This window comes from Macaca thibetana, chromosome 4, assembly GCF_024542745.1.
Source record: "Macaca thibetana thibetana isolate TM-01 chromosome 4, ASM2454274v1, whole genome shotgun sequence".
In the NCBI taxonomy this organism is placed as follows: Eukaryota; Metazoa; Chordata; class Mammalia; order Primates; family Cercopithecidae; genus Macaca; species Macaca thibetana.
The window spans coordinates 160,615,337-160,634,743 of NC_065581.1; the positions used below are offsets into that span (position 1 = coordinate 160,615,337).

The 19,407-nt window shown below is 42.7% G+C and overlaps 1 protein-coding gene across 3 annotated transcripts in view; it reads right to left on the minus strand.

Annotated features, from left to right (window-relative positions):
* Positions 1-19,407, minus strand: part of PRKN (parkin RBR E3 ubiquitin protein ligase) — a 1,383,066-nt gene that overhangs the window by 1,174,231 nt on the left and 189,428 nt on the right. Inside the window, exon 1 of one of the 3 annotated variants that reach the window (XM_050789300.1) lies at positions 8,206-17,467. The exons of the other annotated variants lie outside the window; for them this stretch is intronic. Within the exon in view, the coding sequence (XP_050645257.1) occupies positions 8,206-8,310 (105 nt within the window). The 5' untranslated portion in view covers positions 8,311-17,467. Of the gene's footprint in view, positions 1-8,205; positions 17,468-19,407 lie in introns of those variants that run through there. 3 annotated transcript variants of the gene reach the window in all.

Here is a 19,407-nt window from a genome sequence, read left to right on the forward strand (position 1 = left end):
ACTCTTCATGACAAAAGTAGAGATGAGGCAGTGGGAATTCACAGGAGAGTGGGAGTCAAGGGAGACCAAGGACAAGTAGATGAGTTCATGGCTTGTTGTTTAGATATTAGGTGTGATGAGCTGAAGGTCTCAGTGGAAGTGATGGAAAGTAGAAATAGTATAAAAGAAACCAAGAAAGAAAAAATCCACTGGGCTATGTACAGTGACTCATGCCTGTAATCCCAGCTCTTTGGGAGGCCGAAAGGCTGGATCACCTGAGGTCAGGAGTTTGAGACCAGCCTGGCCAACATGGTGAAACTCCGTCTCTACTAAAAATACAAAAATTAGCTGGGTGTGGTGGCGCACACCTGTAATCCCAGCTACTTGCGAGGCTGAGGCATGAGAATCACTTAAACCCAGAAGCAGAGGTTGTAGTGAGCCAAGATCGCACCACTGTATTCCATCCTGGGTGACAGAGTAAGGCTCTGTCTCAAAGGAAAAAAAAAAAGAAAAAAAGAAAAAAGAAAAAAATCCATTGGTTATTACAACAGATTTGTTTATGGGGTCAAAAAATCTATGAAGTTTGGCTGGGCATAGTGGCTCATGGCTATAATTCCGGCACTTTGGGAGGCTGAGGTGGGAGGATTGCTTCAGGCCAGGAGTTCAAGACCAGCCTGGGCAACGTAGCACTACCCCATCTCTAAAAAGAAATTATGTTTAAAAAACAAAAAAACTATGAGGATCAAAACTATAAGGATAATGAAAAGGAAGAGTAAGGATAGTGTGAGTGTGAATGAGCACAATGGCTACATTTCAAAGCAAATTCAGAATATGGGCTTTGCTGGTACACTGGTGACCTTGGAGAAGTTATTTAACCTGTGTCCCCGTTATACCTCAAATGTAAAAAAAAAAAAAAAAAAAAAAATGGGGTTAACAACACTATATCCTATGGTTCTTCTGAGGATTAAATGAAAAACAAAAACGCTTATAAAGTACTAAAATCACATTATTAGTGAATTTAAAAATCTTTTAGCTCTAAAATTTGATTCTCTGCGTAGGAGCTATTGTAACCCTGGATATTTTTAATCAACATATTTTATGCTACAATATACCTAAGGCATCCTGCTTCAGGATGACCACATCCAATAAATATTCAACAAGCATCTGGGATTGCACTTTTAATAAACGTTTCTGTGTTGAAAGAGAATTCTTACCATTTGGAGGAGTCATTTTATTTATTTATTGGCCTTGGAATTACTTCAGACTGTTGATAATTCTGATTTGGTAATAGTCTTGGGTGAGAAAATTGTTCAAGGACTAAGAGCGACCTGTCATGGTAACAACAGTCTGTGAATTCTATAAAATACACAAGGACCTTGGTTTGGAGAAGAGCAATTTACTTTAGGGCATATTCATCTATAATTCTCTTCTCTCGAGAAACTTTCATTTTTATATGAATTCCTTACAAAGTCAAAAACAACTGATGCATTGTCTTAGCTACATACAATTCACCTACCAGCACCTAAACTATGGAACTGTGGTGACTTAAAGGGCTAGCCTGGGAAGACTATCTAGTTGGAGATAAGTTTGCAACCTAAAACAATCCACTTTTTGATACTACATCAAAAACTGCTTTGCAAATTTTTAGTAGAACAACTTCTCTTTTAAGCAGACAGTATAATCATTTTATGAAGGTTTTTGTGTCCTCCAAAGAATTCTTGTGCTCCAAACTCTCCCAAGGTTACAAGACTGAAGTCAAAACTATGTGATGTATACTGGCGCCTGCCTTTTCCATGTGAAATATCACTGATTCTTCAAAATGGAGGTTAAAATGTAAGTAACTGAGCTTTCCTCAGAGAATTCCAGAAACAAATACGCTTTCCTACTCTCCAAAGACAGGAAGGTGAGCAAAGTGAGAAATAAAATGTCAACTACTTCGAGCAAGGATGACACCTGAGTGGGAGGCCCCAGCCCACGCCTGGGCTCCAAGTGCCAGTTAGTCCTGCTTAGTCCTAGCCCTGCCCCTTTCTAGCTCCGTGACCCTGAGGAACTCCCTCTACCAAGACCACTCTGACCCTGTGTGTGTGTGTGTATCTGTTCTTTCTGTAAAAGAAGAACAATAACCTCTTCCCAGGTGCTCTCTGACCTCATCTCCAGCTCCTGTCCCCTGGGTTCTGCTCACTCCAGACTCACGGGCCTCCCTGCTGCCCGGTCCTCCCACCCAACCTCCCCCGAGCCCGAAGGGCCTCTGTACTTCTTTCCTCCTCCTGAAATGCTGGGCCCAGGCTGGCCACATTGCTCAGTCCCTCAGAGAGGCCGGGCTTGATCCAAACCCCACCTGCCCAGTGAGGCATGGCCTCATCTAAAATCAGAAATTGGCTCCATCTCCTCGACTCCCTCCCACGATTCCAATTTCCCGTTCTGCCAGACATTTCTCCTTAGTGCTTATAGTCAATACACTATTTAATGACTGTGTATTCTCCTCCTCCCTTAATTAAATGCAGCCCCACGAGTCAGAGATTTTGACCAATGTTGTCCACTTCATATTTTTAGGATCCAGTATAGTGTCTGGCATGTAGTAATGCTTAAAAAAAAATTTGTGGAATAAATAAATGAATGACTCTTCTCCACAAGGTTGTCAGATGAATGAGATGTCATCGGTTAAATTGCTAAGGTGTAAAACGTATGATTCACTATTTATTTTTAACTTGCTAATTTATTATTATTTTTTGGAGACAGGGTCTCACTCCATTGCCCAGGTTAGAGTGCAATGGTGCAATCATGGCCCTCTGCAGCCCTGACCTCCCAGGCTCAGGTGATCCTCCCACCTCTCAGACTCAGACCACAGGTACAAAACCACACTCAGCTAATTTTTATATTTCTTGTAAAGCTGGGGTTTCACTATGCTGTGAAATTAGGTTGGTCAAAATTTCTGAGGCTCAAGCGATCCGCCTGCCTTGGCCTCCCAAAGTGCAGGGATTACAGGCATGAGCCACTGTAACCAGCCTTTTCATTTATTTTAACATTCTGTTCAAGAAATAAAATGCAGATGACAGTTAAACTATCGGAGTCAAGGTAAAAATAATTAAATAGAAATTAGTTGTAAGAACTATAATGCAGAACCTCCACAAGGCTGAGGAAACAAAACAAAACAAAACAAAACAAAAACTACTACAAAATACTTAGTATCATTAGAAGTAAAAAAAAAAAAAAAAAAAAAAGAAATTCAGAAAACAGTCAAAAGCTTAAAAACAAACCAAAAGTGGCTGGGCATTGTGGGTCACGCCTGTAATCCCAGCACTTTGGGAGGCCGAGGCGGGTAGATCACAAGGTCAGGAGTTCAAGACCAGCCTGGCCAACACAGTAAAACCCCACCTCTACTAAAAATACAAAAACTAGCCAGGCCTGGTGGCACATGCCTGTAGTTCCAGCTACTCGGGAGGCTGAGGCAGGAGAATAGTTTGAACCCGGGTGGCGGAGATTGCAGCGAGCCGAGACCGTGCCACTGCACTCCAGCTTTAAAAAAAAAAAAAAAAAAAAAAAAGAAAAAAAAAAAGAAGTACCGAAGGTTTGTGGATTAAACCAGAGCTGTGACGTCTGGTCCAAAGCAGTAAAACTCCAGCCCTTAGCCTGGTAGAAGATAGCTAGATGGAAGAAAAAGAAAAGCTGCATAAGAGAATAACAATAGGTGTGGAGAGGCCTGGAGACAGAGGAAAACATAGAGGATTCGATTTTCAAAAGCTGTTGACTTAAGCAATAAAAAGTCTATCAAAGTGTACCTTGTTGATGAATAGCACATGGCTAATAATTCCTAGGTTAGCCCTTTAAGGCACATTGAAAGACTGGTCATTCCCTAAGTATGACATGATGAAATGAAACTGTGTAGACCATCAAGTATCAGGGGAAAATAACCTGTGTGAGGCTTGAGCTTTTCCGAGAGAGAAAACAAGATAAAAATAAAAATAAAAACAAAGCCCACAACACAAACAAACAGGATTTACTCTGCAAAACAAAGCTCACATTTCCATATACTAAGGCTTGTACGCTGCTTAACTGAGGGTAGGAGGAGCCAGGGTGATTGGCTCTCTCCCTGAGAACTTGAACTTTGCTTCAAAGGGCAGTTTCTAGCAAGGATGAGCACTATTTCTCATCTGAAACTGGGATAAAACATAACTGAGTATCCTACAACTCAGAGCAAGACCGACAAGCAAGACGCATAGTTACAATGAGTGTATCATAGAGCTAATCTGCATTTCAAATTCGCATGTAACAGTCTTCAAAGGTATGCAAAAACCATTTCCACCAACAGGAAAATCCAAAATAAGTACATTAGGTGATTTTTTTTCCCCCACAAAATAAAATACTTACAAAGGTTGAATAAAAAATTATCTAAATGAAAATCACTTCATACTGGGAATATACATCTCTGGTTCTTTGGTAAATAAAATTAACAAGAATTATTAAACTAGAACTATCAGCATATAGGTTTCTAAGTTTCTAGATGAACAGTTTACTAACTGGGTCATGTATAAAGGTCAAACTAGTCTCTTCATTATGACTGGTTAAAACTGATCGAATAAAGAACGAATCTGCTGTCAGCTCATAAAGACTAACTTTAACAAAGCCTCAGTATATGCAGACATGGTCCATGTGTGTTTCAATTTTTAAAAGAAGTGAGGAGGGAACAGGAGAAAGCAATATAGCTCTCATCAGCACTTTCTTCCCATCAGGTGCTTTACACACAGTCACTCCTTTTAATCTCATATCCACCCTGGGAAGGAGAATTAGGACGCTAGAGTTAAGCCACCTGCCCAAGGCCACACTAACAAGTGACAATGGCTGGTTCCACTGGATCCAGCCTGGGCTTCCTTCCACCACCAATCTCAGAGGCATCACCCAAAGAGACAGCTCAGTCTTCAGGAACAATCAACTGAATTTAGTATTTACTCAGGGCCAGGTGTGGTGGCTCATGACTGTAATCCCAGCACTTTGGGAGGCCGAGGAGGCAGATCGTCTGAGGTAATATGGTGAAACCCGGCTAATATGGCTAATATAGTGAAACCTCACTGCTACTAAAAATACAAAAAAATAGCCAGGCGTGGTGGCAGGCACCTGTAATCCCAGCTACTCGGGAGACTGAGGCAGGAAAATCACTTGAACCCAGGAGGCGGAAGTTGCAGTTAGCCAACATTGCACCACAGCACTCCAACCTGGGCGAAGTGAAACTCCGTCTCAAAAAAAAAAAAAAAAAAAAAAAAAGTACTCAGATAAACCAAACAGGAAGTACAAGGCAGGGCTCAAGACAAGTTATAATAAAAGAGCAAAGATCAGTAAGAAATAAATATAAATAATAGTTACATAATTTACAGAAAATAGTCATTAAACTGCATTCAAGCCAAGATATAAATAACTTAGAAGATTCCATTCACAAAATACTTTAATTTCTCCTTGAAGATCAATATTGTCTTAGTGTAAATTTAAAGTATCATATACACAATAGCAAATAGCACAGAAAAGATACTGTCTGGAAGCTAAGACATTACTAATTAAATGCAAAGAGCTGATACGAAAAGGGAGTAAAATAACCTAGAAGATGGGGCATGGTGGCAAGGCTGAGGCAGTCAGATTGATTCTATGAGCCCAGAAGTTTGAGGTTACAGTGAACTATGATCCCACAGTGCCACTGAACTCCAGCTTGGATGACAGAGCGAGAGCCTGTCTGACAGAGTGAGAGCCTGTCTCTAAACGGAAAAAAAAAAAAAAAACCTACAAGAGAGTAACAGCATCATACTCAGCTTTCGCAGATTTTTATTTATTTATTTATTTTGGAGACAGAGTCTTGATCTGTTGCCCAGGCTGGAGTGCAGTGGTGTGATCTTGGCTCACTGCAACTTCCGCCTCCTGGGTTCAAGCAATTCTAGTGCCTTAGCCTCCCAAGAAGCTGGACTACAGGCATGCACCATCACACCCAGCTAATTTTTGTATTTTCAGTAGAGATGGGGTTTCACCATATTGTCCAGGCTTGTCTCAAATTTCTGGCCTCGAGCAATCTGCCCACCTCAGCCTCCTGAAGTGCTGGGATTACTGGCATGAGCCACTGTGCCTGGCCTATACTCAGCTTTTTTTAGTGATACATTTATACTGATTAGTTTAATTCTAACTTGATGGGGGAAGAAAAATTAGTAGTTGGGCATGAACGCATAAAAATATCACTTCATTCAATAGTTGCAATTATTCATTACATTTAAAATATCCGTACACCTGAAGGGAACTAGAAAAGCATGCCTATATATACTGAATTTCTTTTTCTCCTCCACACTCTCCAAATTTCCCTGCCAAAACAGAACATTGATATTACAATGGAAAATTATAAAGATGATATACAATAATAGTTCTAATCGTTCTTCATCTTCATTCATTCCGAGTTTCTTAGAATTGATAGAAAGATGGCCCCAAGACCTCTGTGCTCTGCAGCAGGCAGGTCTACGCCGCCCACCCGCCAAGTTCGAGGAAGCTGAACTGACCCACCCAGTCTCTCGAAAAGAAACATTTAATAGGGACTCACCAACAGAAGCCATGTCTCAGGCGGCAGTGAGACCAGACAGTGGATTCCTGTGCCGCTACCCACCACACCCAGGGCTTATATACCCTGAGAAAGGAATGGGTAGGACAATTGAATTCCATCCCTAGGGAAAGGCAAGAATGCTACCTCAACCTATGTAAGGGCAGGGTTTATGGTCAAGGTTGTTTTGACCTAAGGCCAGGATTTACAGTAACAGTAGATAAAGTAAAAATCTTAAGCTGGGTGTGGTGGCTCACGCCTGTAATCCCAGCACTTTGGGAGGCCAAGGCAGGCGGATCACCTGAGGTCGGGAGTTTGAGACCTGCCTGACCAATTTGGAGAAACCCCCGTCTCTACTAAAAATACAAAATTAGCAGGGCGTGATGGCACATGTCTGTAATCCCAGCTACTTGGGAGGCTGAGATGGGAGAATTGCTTGAACCCGGGAGGCTGAGGTTGCAGTGAGCCGAGATCACACCATTGCACTCCAGCCTGGGCAACAAGAGCGAAACTAACTTAGTCTCAAAAAAAAAAAAAAAAAAAAAAAAAAAAAAAAATTAGAGGCATTCCCAGGAGTTAATTATTATTTAACATGATTAGCATCCAACATGGATTTGCCTGGAAATGGAAGTTGGATGGGGTGGAGAATTATCTTTATTTGTATCACCTGAGGAATAGCTGAGTGAAAACTTGCTGTAGGCAGCTGGGTACTCAGGTTAGACTTTGAAGACACACTTAGGGGCTAGAGTCAGAGAACTGTAGCTTAATGGCTCGTAGTCAGAAGTCAAAGCCACATTGAAATTAAACAGACTGCCATAAAACAGTGTGGCCTAGTTGAAAGACAAAGAATCTGGAGTCAGAAGTTTGGGGTTAAAGTCCGAGACCCACCATGTACCAGCCATATCCTTGGGTGAATATTTAAATCTCCAGTCTCTGTAATCCCAGCACTTTGGGAGGCTGAGGCGGGCGGATCACGAGGTTAGGAGATCGAGACCATCCTGGCTAACACGGTGAAACCCGTCTCCACTAAAAATACAAAAAAATTAGCTGGGCGTGGTGGCGGGCGCCTGTAGTCCCAGCTACTGGGGAGTCTGAGGCAGGAGAATGGCGTGAACCCGGGAGGCGGAGCTTGCAGTGAGCCAAGATCGCTCCACTGCACTCCAGCCTGGGCGACAGAGCGAGACTCCGTCTCAAAAAAAAAAAAAAAAAAAAAAAAAAAAACTAAAAAAAAAAATAAATCTCCAGTCTCAGTTTCCTCGTCTGCACAAAGAATAACACACTCTGCCTCCGTGAGAGCAGAAATACATCTACCACTTAGGGTTGCTGTGAGAAGTCAGTGAGAAAAGCACTGGAAAGCATCTCATGAAGTCCAAGTCATGCGTGAGGGATTAAAAATGCTATTAGCAGCATTTTTAATGGAATGTATGTTCTAAATTCAAATTACAGAGACTCGCATCCTAAAACTTCAAGAAAAGTAAGTTAAAAAGTATAGGCTGGGTGCAGTGGCTCACGTCCATAATCCTAGTACTTTAGGAGGCCGCAGTGGGTGGAATGTCTGAGCTCAGGAGTTTGAGACCAGCGTGTACAACACGGTGAAACCCCATCTCACTTAAAATACAAAAAATTAGCAGGGTATGATGGCATGTGCCTGTAATCCCAGCTACTGGGAAGGCTGAGGCAGAAGAATTGCTTGAACCAGGGAGGCAGAGATTGCAGTGAGCCAAGATGGCACCACTGCACTCCAGCCTGGTGACAGAGCAAGACTCCATCTCCAAAAACAAAACAAAACAAAACAAAAAAAACCCGAGGTGGATGGATCACCTGAGGTCAGGAGTTTAACAGCAGCCTGGCCAAACCCCATCTCTACTAAAAATACAAAAATTAGCTGGGGGGTGGTGGTGCATGCCTGTAATCCCAGCTACTTGGGAAGCTGAGGCAGGAGAATCTCTGGTGTAACCCTTCAAGGGGTTCACCTTGCCCGCTGCCTAGACAGAGCCGATTCATCACAACAGGGGAATTGCAATAGAGAAAGAGTAATTCACGCACAGCCTGTGCAGAAGACCAGAGTTTTATTATTATTCAAATCAGTCTCCCCGAGCATTTGCGGAGCAGAGGTGGGTGAGCGGAAGCTGGTGAGCCAGGAGTGCTGATTGGCCAGAGATGAAATCATAGGGAACTGGAGCTTCTTGTGTTCAGTCAGTTCCTAGGTGGGAGCCACAAGATCAAATGAGCCAGTTTATTGATCCGGGGGCCAGCTGATCCACCAAGGTCAGGGTCTGCAAATATCTCAAGCACTGATCTTAGCAGCAGCTTAGGGACGGTCAGAATCTTGTAGCCTCCAGCTGCATGACTCCTAAACCCTAATTTCTAACCTTGTGGCTAATGTTAGTCCTACAAAGTCAATCTAGTCCCCAGGCAAGGAGGAGGTCGGCTTTGGGAAAGCACTGTTACAATCTTGATAAACTAAGTCATAATTTTGCAAAGGTGGTTTCACTTGAACCCGGGAGGCAGAGGCTGCAGTGAGCCAAGATTGTGCCACTGCACTCCTGTCTGGGCAACAGAACGAGACTCCATCTCAAAAAAAAAAAGTATGTAACAAGCACTTTATCTACATTTTGGCCACAGTGTTGTAAACCTTATAATAGTCTTTACAATAGTAGCTAAGGCAACAACAGGTTCTTAGCACTAACCACATCTTCACTTTGGCCTACAACAATGTATTTCCTTATTTACCCAAATGGAAGAAGTTTCCCCTGAATTGTATTGTTAAGGTATGTCCCTGCAACTCCCCTCTCCAGATAACACAAAGGCTACAATCCCTAACAGAACCTTTACAGCACAAATCCAAGTATGTCCCTAGACTCCTGAGAGTTGCTTTTATGGACTATAAAACTAGCAACCTAGCTTTCCCCAAACATCTTTACTGCTATTAGTGAAAATATGCACTTATGACAGATGCACGCACACAAGCCTATTCCCGTCACCTTACAGAGCTAAGTCTACATCATGGAGACGTGAGCACACATTTCATAGCGCACATCGTTACACATCCCCCCAGGGGCTGACAGGCAGGGGCCTGGTTTTATCTTCGCTCTATCTCCTGCACTGTTAAGGGTCCCTTGGGTAGTATCTTCTTTGTGCTCAGGTTTGATATTTCTTACTCAGTCTTTATGATGTCTGAGCGAAAGCTCAATGGCTGGAGATGTCCTCAAGGGTGCTAATGTTTTTATCTCTGTGTCCTAGCACCTTACCCACTCTGCTCCCTCCAAATGTTGAGTGAATTAACTTGGTCTGAATTAACAAGAAACGTAAACCACTTGTGATAAAAGGTAATCTACTATCTCTTCCACACAAAAGGTCAGTGTAAATCTGGATTCTGAACACAGACTGGATTGAACAAAGATTTCTTATCTGTATGGGAAGTAAAACTGAGTATGGTGTTTTGTACAAGGAACAAAGGGAACAGCTACACCTCTCCTACTGTAAACATCACTGAAAAAGTCTGTGTTTCTCTCCCTGGGGGGATACTGTAAACTCAGTAGCCAGCACTCGATACTGTTGCCAGAAGCAGGAACTGGAAGTCATCATTCTAAGTCACCTTTAATAAAGCAGAAAAGATGCAATAATGTCTTGGCAATGTCAGTTCCCAAACACCGACAACTTAAACTACATCTTCTGGCCCTAGGTGCTTATCGGCTGTACTGATGTGCTTCACATTTTATAATGTTGATAAAATGAGGGAAGGCCTGTGGCTCTCAAATTCTCATATCTGCTTAGCTAATTCCAACCCACTATTGTAAGCAGCAACAACAGAGGAAGACAGTCTCTCAAGACTGAGCATTCATGTTTTATCCAGTTACAATGCTATTGTTCTCTGGGTGAATCAGTTTTAAAGTAAATACATTTATGGCTGGGTGGGTGGCTCAGGCCTGTAATCCCAGCACTTTGTGAGGCCAAGGTGGGTGGGTCACTTGAGGTCAGGAGTTGGAGACCAGCATGGCCAACAGAGTGAAACCCTGTCTCTACTATAAATACAAAAAAAAGTTAGCTGGGCATGGTGGCGCAGGCCTGTAATCCCAGCTACTTGATGGAGGCTGAGGCAGGAGAATTGTTTGAACCCAGCAGGTGGAGGTTGCAGTGAGCCGAGATCGCAGCACTGCACTCAAGCCTGGGTGACAGAGTGAGACTCCGTCTCAAAAAAATTTTTAAAAGTCCATCTTCAATAGAGGCAATGTGGTGCATTAAAAAGAGGATGAGTCAAAACAGGCTGGGTTCAAATGCTGGTTTTATACTTTACCAACTCAATGATCTTGCCCAAAATACTTTCAGCATGTATTTCCTATCTTATAAAAGGAGATATGGGCTGGGCACAGTGGCTCACGCCTGTAATCCCAGCACTTTGGGAGGCCGAGGTGGGCAGATCACCTGAGGTCAGGAGTTCGAGATCAGCCTGGCCAACATGGTGAAACCCCCATCTCTACTAAAAATACAAAAATTAGCCAAACACAGTGGTGCACACCTGTAATCCCAGCTACTCGGGAGGCTGAGGCTAGAGAATCGCTTGAACCCGGGAGGCAGAGGTTGCAGTGAGCCGAGATCGCGCCAGTGCACTCCAGACTGGGTGACAGAGCCAGACTCCATCTCAAAAAAATAAAAAAAGATATGAAGGAGGATTAATAAGATAAATGCACATAAAAGATTTCACACAGGCCCACATCATGAAATCCCAGATGTTAGTCATACATCCTCTGTCTAAGTCTTTGAATATTTGGGGTATGCAAAACAAAACAAAAAAGGAGATGCCTATTGAAGAAAAGGCAAATTTCTTGACATGATGTTCAGGTCTTATGTGATTCTTCGCCATCTTACACTAGCAAGTTGATGTCCTCATCTTTCCCCCCGGCTCTACTCCAGCTGAACTGGGGTAGGCGTGCTCTCTAAGCTACTTAATATCTCCCACTTCCAGAAGTTTCTTCCTGCTGGTACCTCTGTCCCCGTCTCTCAGGACTCCATCTGCCATGACCCTTTCATGATTCCACTGAGAAGTTACTTTTCTTGTTTCCCCTTCCTTGAACATCGAAAGCATGGTGTGCCTCTTTACGACGGTTCTTTTAAAACTTGGCACGGTGCTTTGCAATATAATCACTTGATGACAAGTTTCATTTTCTTCATTAGACTGCACACTCCTTGAAGTTTATACGGCTTTATTTTTTGCACAGTTATTCAACATACACTGACTGAATATATTTTAAAACTTCAGGAAGTAATTAAATCAGCCAAAGTAAATTTAGTCTACTTTATGAACACATACATTTATAAAACGTACACTGTCTCCAGCCTCAGACAACTGCACTCGAGTCGCCCCTTTCCCGAGCCACTTTCTGGCTAATTGCCGAACATGTTTCCACCAGATCTGCCTCTCCAGCTGCCTGCGGCTGCAGCAGAGGCCGTGTGGAGAAGAGCCATGCAGACTGCATCTGTAAGGTCCTGCTCGTGCGCATTCAGCTTCCCAACTGAGGACAGAGAGCACTCCTGCCAGCTACCAGGTAGGGCCCAGTTTCTAAACTCTGCCTTGATCCCCTGCCTTCCCATTGGAGGGGAAGCATCCTTACCTAAGCATACTACTTCAATGACCAGTCTTCCTTCCCCAGTTCTCTTCCTTCCCCAGTTCTCTTCGTTCCCCACTTCTCTTCCTGGGGTTATGAGAAAAAACTCTTAACAGGCGCTGGCTAAAGGGAAGCCCAGGGTCCCCAAGATCTATATCTCATCAGGGTCCCTCACACCAGTGCCAGTCGGAGTTGGCTGTGTTCATGTCCCCCAAGCTATCACTTGCTTGGTCTTTCTGCACCTCAGGGGGGATGGCTGGACTACCAATCCCAGTGGGTTGGGACATTTCTGTAAACTCCAGTCTCCCCAACTGCCCTTGTCCTGCCTTGTTAGTTCTCATTTTGAGTTTCAGATAACTTTTAGAGTCCCTGGTTCCTATTATAATACTTAATATTTTGTCCAATGTCTTTCTTCATCATATACATGCATATATATGTACATATCTACCTGAAAATACACACATATATAATGACTTAATGCAAGATCATTTGTCTCTCAGAGTACCTATTTCCTATATATGAATAGATGGTGTGTCTATATCTATCTATCTATCTATCTATCTCAAATTACTATGTGTTTTGTATTTGTCACACTCAATCATCTATATTCATAAATAATAATATTTCTCTAGAGTTCTAGAATCAAAGTTAAAATATGGCATGAGGACCAGGCTCAGTGCCTCATGCCTGTAATCCCAGCACTTTGGGAGGCCAAGGTGGGCAGATCGTTTGAGCTCAGGAGTTTGAGACAAGCCTGGGCAACATGGAGAAACTCCATTTTTACCAAAAATACAAAAAATTAGCCGGGTATGGTGGCACACGCCTATAATCCCAGCTACTCAGGAGACTGAGTAGGAGGATTGCTTGAGCCTGGGAGGCAGAGGTTGCAATGAACCGAGATCACACCACTGCATTCCAACCTGGGCAACAGAGGGAGACCCTGCCTAAAACAAACAAACAAACAAACAAAAATCTGGCCTCTCAGCCTGGTGAGCACTGGTCTGATGTACTGACAACCATCTCCTAAACTTCTCTCTCCAACAACCATTAAGTAACTTATTTACACATCAGAACTATAGCAAAAAACATTAATGACAAGTACAACATCTGACTACTCCATGAAGATGGCAGGACTGTTCCCAAAGCTTTCTGCTTACAACTTAAGGCCAAACCAAGGAGCCGTGGTTCTCCTGCACTAAAATGGTCTCAGCTTATTTCCAGTCATGCCACTTTACTAACAGACTGTAATCAACTACTGTAAAACACGTGTGCTATACTTCATTCAGCAATGTCTTCACTATAACATGTTGAAAATCTGTTTCTGGATGCATAAAAATGACAAGCAGGAGACGTTATTTTCTATTCTAAGGGTCCAGAACAAAAGAATGTCCTTTCATTGTAACTAAGGAAGTATTCTACACAGACCAATGTAATCTTCTCACAATGTTTCCAGTTCCTTTGGGTATCTGGTGTTATTTTAGCTCTGAGTTATATATTAAGGTCACCTGCTTTAAAAAAAAAAATAAAGACAACACATGGCACTCAGTAGAGAAAGTGAAGTTTATTGCTGCATCTCCTTTGAGCCATCTTCCCTGCTTGTCTGTAGGGATTCCACTACACTACCTCAACCTATCTACTTACTCCTCTCATTGCATCGATCCTGTCATACCGGCAAACTTCTTTATGGCCAGGCCTTGTTGTCAGTGAGTTTCCTTAAAGATGAAGGTCTCTGCTACCTGAGCAGAAAAGCTCAAGCTCGGCTTGGTCCATGACACTCATATGTGGCGTGTCATGAGTTTACTTTTAAAGAACTGCCAGAAATATGAATAAACACACTTTTTTGAAACCTATGTTCAATTACAGCACTTCCAAGACACTGTAGGAAAAGCTAAAGTATAACACAGCATGCAAAGATGCATTGATTTCTTTCTCCAAATCACATGTGATACATATGTCTCTATACACAGATGCATACATCTATATGTACACTACTCAAAGTTTAAGAAATAGATGGTTGTTGACCAACTGTATGTTTTTAAAGAGTTTTCTAACAATTCTATTAGATATTATATAACTTTTAAAAATTTACTTTGAAAAGATTCTCATAAATCTTCCGGAGAAGGCTTAGAAGGCTGGCTTCAAACTCCAATTGTCTGAACTAAGTACAGAGAAGGCTGAGACGACAGCAGTTTCTAGCCCTGGCTGCACATCACAGTCACCTGGGGAGCTTTCAAAATGATTAAATAGCAAAATATCTGACACACAGTAGCTGATCAATACATGGAAATTTCTCTGTTTTCCCTTCCACTCTATATCCAATCCCATATTTCCCAAAATGCCTACAGAGCATACTCTGCCATGTCACTAGCACCTCACTCTGTAGCCTAAAGTTTCCTACAAATATCACCACATGTCCTCGCTTCTTTGCTCAGGCCCGATGAGTAGCCAGGGGTTTCCACAACACCTATGTTATATTTTATGCCTGTTTCTTCCTCGTGCTCCCTGTCACCTGGCATAATGGTCTTGAACTGTCTCCCCACTTTAGGCCCACAGTTTCCTCCCTGCATCCTGGAGGACCTCTCCACAGTGCAGGCATGATCTCATCTTTCCCATTGCCACCTCCTCCAAGGCCACCTACCAGCAGGGATCTCCCTGTCTCTGTACTTCTGTCTCCATGTTCCCCTTTCTGGGACGCTATATTCCAGGCAAACAGAATCAGACAGAATGTGCGAAAGAGATGACTTGCCCCAATCTTGTCCTGTCCCTGTTTCTACATCAGCTTGTAGAAGCTGATGACGCTTCCTCTTTCCCATCTCCTGTTCTCTCCACCAGCGGCATCCATCTCCATGTTAAGTGCTCGCTTCCCATGGCCCTTGTCACTTATGTGTATGTGGGATGCTTTACTATTTATAGGGAAGACCTGTGTTGGTGAAAACACAAGTCATGGTTCACTGTGGGATTTATTCCAGGGCTTGCCTTCTCTCTTGGTTATTTCTACATTTGAGGATTCTCTTCTTAAACTACATTACCCCAAAAACCCAGTGGACAGCTACGACATTATTGTTTTGTTTCGATACGGTATAAATATAGTCATCTTCACAACTGAATATCTCTCTTCCATAAAAATTCATGTAAGAGCAAAATATAATTTCAAAAGTCAAAGTTGGAAATGTCTAAATACCTGGCCGGGTGCAGTGACTCACGCCTGTAATCCCAGCACTTGGAGAGGCCGAGGAGGGCAGATCACTTGAGGTCAGGAGTTCTAGACCAGCCTGGCCAACATGGTGAAACCCCATCTCTACTAAAAATAAAAACATTAGCCGGCATGGTGGCAGAGGCCTGTAATCCCAGGTACAAGGAGACTGAGGTGGGAGAATAGCTTGAACCTGGGATGAGGAGGTTGCACTGAGCTGAGATTGTGTCACTGCACTTCAGCCTGGGCAACAGAGGGAAACTCTGTCTCTAAGTAAATTAGTTAATTAATTAATTAAATTTTTTAAAAAAGAAAATAAGTATCTAAATACCTAAAGGCAACACAACTTAAAAAACCATCATTATTCACCAAACTAAAATTCACGTCTTCATGAGAAACAAGTGGTGTGCTATATGGTGGAGAAATTCATCCAGTAGACTGATTCCATGTTTTTGTATTTTCTGATAGCTGAAAATATTACAACCAGACAGAATCTCTGAGGCAGCGACCGCGTGTGGGAAGCCAGCCTATTTAACTTGAGATCAACCGACCTGCAGAGTATGCACATGGCTCTCTTGTAAAGAAGTGAAAAAAGATTTCAAAAAGCGCTGTCATCAGCAGAAAGGGCCTTTCCAGCCAGCTGAAGCGCTGGCTGTTTTCAGCCACTTTCCTCTGCTGGGGAAAAGGCACATTAAAAAGACACAGCTGTCTATTCTAGTGTGCACATGCTTGGCAGCATGGGTAGCACCTACTGATAAAAAGCACATGACGGTGATTTTAAAACAGGGCTTGTCCTGTCAGTCAAATTCGAGAGGCGGGACGTCCTCTCCGAGTGATTACCGTGGGGGCCCACAGCCTGGTGGCCTGCCAGGTCAATTACGGCAGGGCTGGGAGGACACATGAAGACAGATCGCCTTAATTCTAAACAGGAGCATCAGTGAGCATCAGTAAAATAGAAACCAGGGGACGTATTAACACAATGAATAATACCTTAAGGCTGTGGCTTTGGCTAGGGCTGCAAAATGTACTTATATTGAGCCTTTCTCCGTGTAAAGATTTTTTTTTTTTTTTTTTTTTTGAAATTAACGAGAATGAATGTATAGGAATGCTACTGCAAAATAACATTTGTATCTTTATTTCTGGAGAAAAACATTTCTCAAAGGAAAATTAGGATTCTGTAATTTTCATCTCATCTAGAAAATTAGACTCATGGGTAAATTAGCATTTGGAAACCTGGCCAATGATATTTCATAATTGTTCATGTCCCTGATATGTCAATTTGCCTTCCATTTTTCCTATACTAAGACTGATTTCAGTTTTAAATTTCCTTGTCATTTTTCTCCTCTGTATTGCACCTACAGCTTCTTTGTCTAAAGGAAAAAATATTAAGAGATCAGCAGCATCAGTTGGAGGATTTACATCATCGACTATCTGAATACCAGGGACACATTCTTTTGTTTTACAGTCAGATTCCAGGAGTCTCATGGAAATGCATTAAACATCAGACAAAAAATGCAGGCTGCTTGAATCACAGCTTAGTTGTTTATGAACTAGATCCTGACAGTCCCCCAATAACAGAAGAAAATCCCTGTCAACATCTATGTAGAGAAAATACTGGGCTGCTGACACTGAATTTTGCAGCTATGTGAAATTTAATGCTGATTAGTAAATTCTCAAATTAAACAGTGAAAGATTATAAAGACACATGCAAAAGATGTAAATTAAACCCAAAATATCAGAAATACTACTGTCATAATTTCCCACCTACCTAGTTATTTCTCAAAAAAAATAAAATTGTTGAGAATGTATTTTGTTTTTGTTTTGTTTTGAAACGGAGTCTCACTCTGTCGCCCAGGCTGGAGTGCAATGGCCTGATCTCAGCCCACTGCAACCTCTGCCTCCCAGGTTCAAGTGATTCTCCTACCTCAGCTTCCCGAGTAGCTGGGATTTCAGGCGCCCACCACCATGCCCAGCTAATTTTTGTATTTTTAGTAGAGACAGGGTTTCACAATGGTGGCCAAGCTACTCTCGAACTCCTAAACTCAGGTAATCCACCCACCTCGGCCTTCCAAAGTGCCGGGATTACAGGCATGAACCACTGCACCCAGCTGAATTTATTTTATTTTTTATTTTATTTTATTTTATTTTATTTTATTTATTTTTTTTTTTTTTTTTGAGACGGAGTCTCGCTCTGTCGCCCAGGCTGGAGTGCAGTGGCGCGATCTCGGCTCACTGCAAGCTCCGCCTCCCGGGTTCACCCCATTCTCCTGCCTCAGCCTCCCGAGTAGCTGGGACTACAGGCGCCCACAACCGCGCCCGGCTAATTTTTTGTATTTTTAGTAGAGACGGGGTTTCACCGTGGTCTCGATCTCCTGACCTTGTGATCCGCCCGCCTCGGCCTCCCAAAGTGCTGGGATTACAGGCGTGAGCCACCGCGCCCGGCTATTTTTTATTTTTTGAGATAGAGTCTTGCTCTGTCACCCAGGCTGAAGAGCAGTGGTGTGATCTCGGCTCACTGTAATCTCTGCCTCGTGGGTTCAAGCAATTCTCCTGCCTCAGCCTCCTGAGCCACTACGCCTGGCCATGAATTTAAATAAATTCAAAGATCCCATTAATGTTTATTGCAACCCCAATAATATAGGTAGGCAGAATACAATCCTGAAAAAGGTACCCTAAAGTTGAAACAATATAAGTCAACTCAGTTTCCCCAAGTTAAAATTATAAGAGAATATTAACTGGCTGGGCATGGTGGCTCATGCCTGTAAGCCCAGCACTCTGGGAGGCTGAGGCAGGTGGATCACCTGAGGTCAGGAGTTCGAGACCAGCCTGGCCACCATGGTTAAACACTGTCTCTACTAAAAATATAAAAATTAGCTGGGCATGGTGGTGGGTGCCTATAATCCCAGCTACTCTGGAAGCTGAGGCACGAGATTCACTTGAACCCGGGAGGCAGAGGTTGCAGTGAGACAAGATCATGCCACTGTACTCCAGCCTGGGTGACACAGCAAGACTGTCTCAAAAAAAAAAAAAAAAAAAATTAACTGAAACTTATCAAAGTATAGAAATTAAACACAATGTTTTGTCTCTGTGTATTATTTGTATAGAGAGATATTACATTAAAAATTCAAAATTACCAGAGTCAATTAGCCAGTGATGCCAGGCGCAGTGGCTCACACCTGTAATCTCAGCACTTTGGGAGGCCGAGGCGGGCGGATCACCTGAGGTCAGAAGTTCAAGATCAGCCTGACCAACATGGTTAAACCCTGTCTCTACTAAAAGTACAAAAAAATTAGCCGGGTATAGTGGCAGGCACCTGTAATCCCAGCTACTCAGTAGGCTGAGGCAGGAGAATTGCTTGAATGCGAGAGGTGAAGGTTCTGTGAACCGAGAACACACCATTGCACTCCAGCGTGGGTGACAAGAGTGAAACTCCGTCTCAAAACAAAACAAAAACAAAAACCAGTAATTTGCTAATAACAAGGCACTTAATAGTAAAACAAGGTAGTAATAAATCTATAAAATTAAAAATGAGAGACCTGGGCACGATGGCTCACACCTGATAATCCCAGCACTATGGGAGGCCAAGGCGGGTGGATCACCTGAGGTCAGGAGTTTGAGACCAGCCTGGCCAACATGGTGAAACCCCATTTCTACTAAAAATACAAAATTAGTCAGGCGTGATGGTGGGCGCCTGTAGTCCCAGCTACTCAGGAGGCTGAGACAGGAGAATCACTTCAACCCAGGAAGCAGAGGTTTCAGTGAGCCAAGATCGCGCCATTGCACTCCAGCCTGGGTGACAAGAGGAAAACTCTGGCTCAAAAAAAAAAAAAAAAAAGACATTAAAAATGATACTAAAGACCCTAGAATTTCTGGACATATCTGTCCAAGTATCTGTCACGTGTCATTCTCACTATATAGAAAGCAATCTCTAAAGTCATTTATGTCTACATGTCTAAACTTTTCACCATTTTTGGTCTTAATACTTTTAAATTACAATCCAAGTTAAAAGGGCAATGTAGGATTAGAATAGAAAGAGGTCTTCAGAAATCCTCACATCAATTTCACAA